Source organism: Palaemon carinicauda, chromosome 43 (assembly GCF_036898095.1).
Source record: "Palaemon carinicauda isolate YSFRI2023 chromosome 43, ASM3689809v2, whole genome shotgun sequence".
In the NCBI taxonomy this organism is placed as follows: domain Eukaryota; kingdom Metazoa; phylum Arthropoda; class Malacostraca; order Decapoda; family Palaemonidae; genus Palaemon; species Palaemon carinicauda.
Genome location: NC_090767.1, coordinates 50,521,829 through 50,526,828, shown reverse-complemented (window position 1 = coordinate 50,526,828; position 5,000 = coordinate 50,521,829). Strand labels below are relative to the sequence as shown.

General features: G+C 39.3%; 1 protein-coding gene across 1 annotated transcript in view; it reads left to right on the top strand.

Annotated features, from left to right (window-relative positions):
* The window catches only part of LOC137633866 (mucin-5AC-like), a 97,200-nt gene that overhangs the window by 590 nt on the left and 91,610 nt on the right, over positions 1 to 5,000 (top strand). The window contains exon 2 of the mRNA XM_068366108.1: positions 2,923 to 3,060. Coding sequence (XP_068222209.1) covers positions 2,923 to 3,060 — 138 coding nt within the window. The remainder of the gene's footprint in view (positions 1 to 2,922; positions 3,061 to 5,000) is intronic.

Here is a 5,000-nt window from a genome sequence, read left to right as displayed (position 1 = left end):
AGTGGAAAAACAAGAAAAAGAGCCGGGTCTTCGTCAAAGAGGAGAAGAGGAGGATGTAGAAGAAGAGAAGGAGGAGAAGGAGGAAGAAGAAAAAAGTTCCTACTCTTGAAGAACATCGGTCTGAAGGACGATTCAAAGACAGAGTGAAGTGATGAAAAGCTCTCAAAGAAAAAGAGGAGAAAAAGAAAGATCTCGAAGGAAGAGACCAGTAATGCTGAAGTGTCTAAGGAAGAGACCAGTAATGGTGAAGTCACTAAGGAAGAGATGAATAACAGAGAGGTATCGAAGAAAGAGAAGATAAATAAAAAGCTCTCAAAGAGAGAGAGAGAGAGAGAGAGAGAGAGGAGAGAGAGAGAGAGAGAGAGAGAGAGAGAGAGAGAGAGAGAGAGAGAGAGAGAGAGGAGGAAAAGAGAGCTCTCAAAGACAGAAAGAAGAAAGAGAAATCTCTCAAAGGAGCGGAGCAGTAATGAAGAGCTCTCAAAGGAAGAGGAGAGATTTGTTCTGGGGACATCCTGGAGGTCAAAGAGCATCTAATACTAGAAGGATGGCACCTCAAAATAGAGGTCAAAGAACATATAATGTTAGAAAGGATGACACCTCAAAAAAAGAGGTCAAAGAACATCTAATGCTAGAAGGATGACACCTAAAAAAAAGAGGTCAAAGAACATCTAATGCTAGAAGGATGACACCTCAAAAAATAGAGGTCAAAGAACATCTAATGCTAGAAGGATGACACCTCAAAAAAATAGAGGTCGAAGAACATCTAATGCTAGAAGGATGACACCTCAAAAAAATAGAGGTCAAAGAACATCTAATGCTAGAAGGATGACACCTCAAAAAATAGAGGTCAAAGAACATACAATGCTAGAAGGATGACACCTCAAAAAATAGAGGTCGAAGAACATCTAATGCTAGAAGGATGGCACCTCAAAATAGAGGTCAAAGAACATCTAATGCTAGAAGGATGACACCTCAAAAAATAGAGGTCAAAGAACATCTAATGCTAGAGGATGATACCTCAAAAAATAGAGGTCATAGAACATCTAATGCTAGAAGGATGACACCTCAAAAAAAATAGAGGTCAAAGAACATATAATGCTAGAAGGATGACACCTCACAAAAAATAGAGGTCAAAGAACATATAATGCTAGAAGGATGACACCCTCAAAAAATAGAGGTCAAAGAACATCTAATGCTATAAGGATGACTCCTCAAAAAATAGAGGTCAAAGACCTTCTTCTTCTTCTTCTTCTACTTCTTTATACAGGGTGCTCCTATGGCGCACGAATCGTTGGCCAGAAGTTTAAGATATGGGATCTCTCTCATAGGTATATGTTCCCATATGATATATTCATAAGGTAATGTTGTATAAGAGCACATAAGTGTGACTTCACCTTAGGTATTATTTCTTTTGCTCTGTTACCAGATGAGGAGAGACTTAAAAGAGGAATAATTATATTGAATTAATCTGGAACTTTAGAACCTTTGATTAAGAACCTCTGGTTCTATGAGACTTATTAGGATACTGTTCTTCTTAACTAGTGTTAATAATCTGTCCTTTAAGTAACCAATGAGAATGAGGCATTTTTTCACAAGTTGAGGAAACTATTTTCTGATTTCATTCCTACAACTTTTTATAATACACTTTTTATCAGAAAGTGTTTTATCTCAAATATCAAATAAAAAAAAACTCTACACCTTAAAAGGAACCTTTCAATGGGGTGTTTCATACCCTAAGCCATACCAGGAACCTTTTGAGGTGTGTATTACACCCTAAACTCTGCCAGGAACCTTTTAAGGGGTGTATTACACCCAACATGGAACCTTAAAAGGGATATATTACACAGGAACCTTTCGAGGTGTGTATTACACCTACAAGGAACCTTTGAAGGGGTGTATTACACACTATACCCTACAAGGAACCTTTCATTGCGTGTTCTACAATCTACACCCTACAAGGAACCCTCCAAGGGGTGTATTACACTCTATACCCTAAAAGGAACCTTCCAAGGAGTGTTTTACCTCTCTACACCCTACAAGGAACCTTCCAAGCGGTGAATTACACTCTACCGACTACAGGTAACCTTCCAAGGGGTGTATTACACTCTACCCCCCTACAAGGAACCTTCCAAGGGGTGTATTAACACTCTACACCTTACATGGAACCTTTCAAGGTGTATATTACACTCTACGCCCTACAATGAACCTTTCAAGGGGTGTATTACGCTCTATCCACTACAAGGAACCTTCCAAGGGGTGTATTACACTCTACACCCTACAATGAACCTTCCAAGGGGTGTATTACAACACTACACCCTACAAGGAACCTTCCAAGCGGTGTTAATACACTCTACACCCTAAAAGGAACCTTCCAAGGGGTGTATTACACTCTATACCCTAAAAGGAACCTTCCAAGGGGTGTTTTACACTCTACACTCTACAAGGAACCTTCCAAGCGGTGTATTACACTCTACACCCTACAAGGAACCTTCCAAGGGGTGTATTAACACTCTACACCCTACAACGAACCTTCCAAGGGTGTTTTACACTCTACACCCTCTCTCTCTCTCTCTCTCTCTCTCTCTCTCTCTCTACTCTCTCCTCTCTCTCTCTCTCTCTCTCTCTCTCTCGTATCGTCGACGCCATGTGGTCCAACTATAATGATGGCTATTAATTATGTATTTACAGGAAGTTATTGATTATGCAGTGGATACACAAAGAGGATCGCTGGAAAGAGAGAGAGAGAGAGAGAGAGAGAGAGAGAGAGAGAGAGAGGAGAGAGAGAGAGAGAGAGAGAGAGAGAGACAGGACAGACAGACAGACAGAGACCTTCCCTTCCTAATAATCAACCCATCTTCAATATCAGAGGAGGAACCAACTTATGTGGTTTTGTATCTTTTTGTCTTCCACATTATGAAACAGAGACAGAGCAGCCAACATGACACTTGCAGTGTTGCCAAACATCTCAGCAGTGCAGCCAACATAATGCTAGCAACATTTCTAACCAGCTTACCAGTAAATGGTGTCAGCAGCTTCAAAGCTTTGCCAACGAAGGCAAAGGTAAGACGAAGGACCTTCTGTGTTATGTAGTCAATCAAACTGACGATGTCAACAACAACAACAACAACAACAAAGCAGAGAAAGCAAAGCAAGGCAAAGACAGTGTTACCATCTGATGATTCTCTGTGTGGAACTGCAAGGTGATAATTTGGGACATATGAACTGGCACTGAGTCCATTTACATCTATAAGAAATGCCTTTTGAGTTACAGTACAATGAAGACAGTAGGGTACCTCTCGTAAAGCAAGTTTATATACATGCACTCTTTCCTCGTGTACAATAAACTCAATAAAACAGAGCCATCTCTCCCCCAAAGGCTTTGTTTAAAGTATATTAAGACAGTGTTTGTTTAACATTATTCTTGTGGTTGAGTATTTCCTCTTTCACAGTATATTAATAGAATATTCTTTTTATTTTGAAATACAGGTTTTTAAAAATATATATTCTGTTATTCTCATCTCTGGATTGAGTATTATCATGCTTAAGAGTTAAATTTGAATAAAAAATGCTCTAAAACTTGAGCATTTTTGTCCTGGAAATATTCTGAGAATGCTTTTGTTATTGCCCGCAAATTTGCACAAGAAGAAGAATGATGTTTATATCCGAAACAAAGGGTGTCTACACCCAGGACCGTTCTCTGAGCGGAAGAAGAAGAAAATGTGGAGACATCCTCAACAAAAGAATAGTTGAAGAGACTAGTTGACAACGTCGGTTTAAAGAATAGGAGAGAATAGAAACAATAGGAGAGAATAAGCAGAGACGTGAAGGAGGCAGGAAATGCTTCATGAGTTTCACGGGGGAAGTTTAGTGTCGTATGAAACGGTTCGGAAAACATCTTTTTGGCGCCAAAAGAAAAGATGATGAATCACTTGCATAAAAGAACGCACTTGTTTTGAGAGAGAGAGAGAGAGAGAGAGAGAGAGAGAGAGAGAGAGAGAGAGAGAGAGAATTTAAAGAAGAGGACAAAGTAATTGGAAACTACATCCTCCATCACTTAGCCTACAGTTCCTTCAGGTACAGATATTAATTGCCAAGTTTCTACTTAACGAAATTTTTAAGACAAAATATCAAGACAAATTTACCTAATATTCTAAAAGCAAAAATTATTAGTCAAAATCTTGTTCTATTAACAATTTGATCCAGAAATTCTGTTTTCCTTCGTCTTGAGAATGTCAGGAAAACGACTGGATTATAAAAATCTATGTTAAAATGAGACGAGATTTCTATTTTATGGACAATTTTCTGATGCTTTTCGTGTCGTATCTGATCCTGTTTTTGCAATGTCCTTCAATGTTGCTCTGTTTTACGTCCTTCAATTGCAACAGTTCAAACACAGAGGAACTGATCAGAGGAATGAGATCTTTACTTGTGGTGTCTCCAATTCAAGTCACCAGTGAACCTCAGATGGGATTCTGTGTCTTGGGACAAACTCTGATTGACAATATTAACAAAACATAACATAAGAACATACATAAGGATAACATAAGTCATGCTATACCTGCACTGAATGGCCTCCCTGCCCCCAAGGGGTTTCATTGTCATGGTTCCTTAATTCGATCATAGAAAGTGTCGAATGGTTTGCTCTTAAGAATCTTCCTCTCTCAGATTCTCAAACGATCCTTATCAGCAAGCCACTCGCTCTCCCCTTCGTAACTCTCAGAGGACAATTTTCAAGGCCCCCTCCACCCATGGAAGGACCAAGAAGACCTGAACAATGGTTTCTAAATGATTCAGTATGTAGAGACCTATAAGTTCCCTTAAAACCTCTAATCTCTATCTCACAAGGAAGATGAAGTTATGTCCATTACTGGAAGCTGTTGGTGTTAAGTAGGTGTTGAACTCCTGACCCACATATTGCAAGCCAGAGATGTTTCTATAAAGTAGCCAACCCCAGACTTGAGAAGAGATTCCTTTGGCCAAACTGATGAGAAATATTTTCC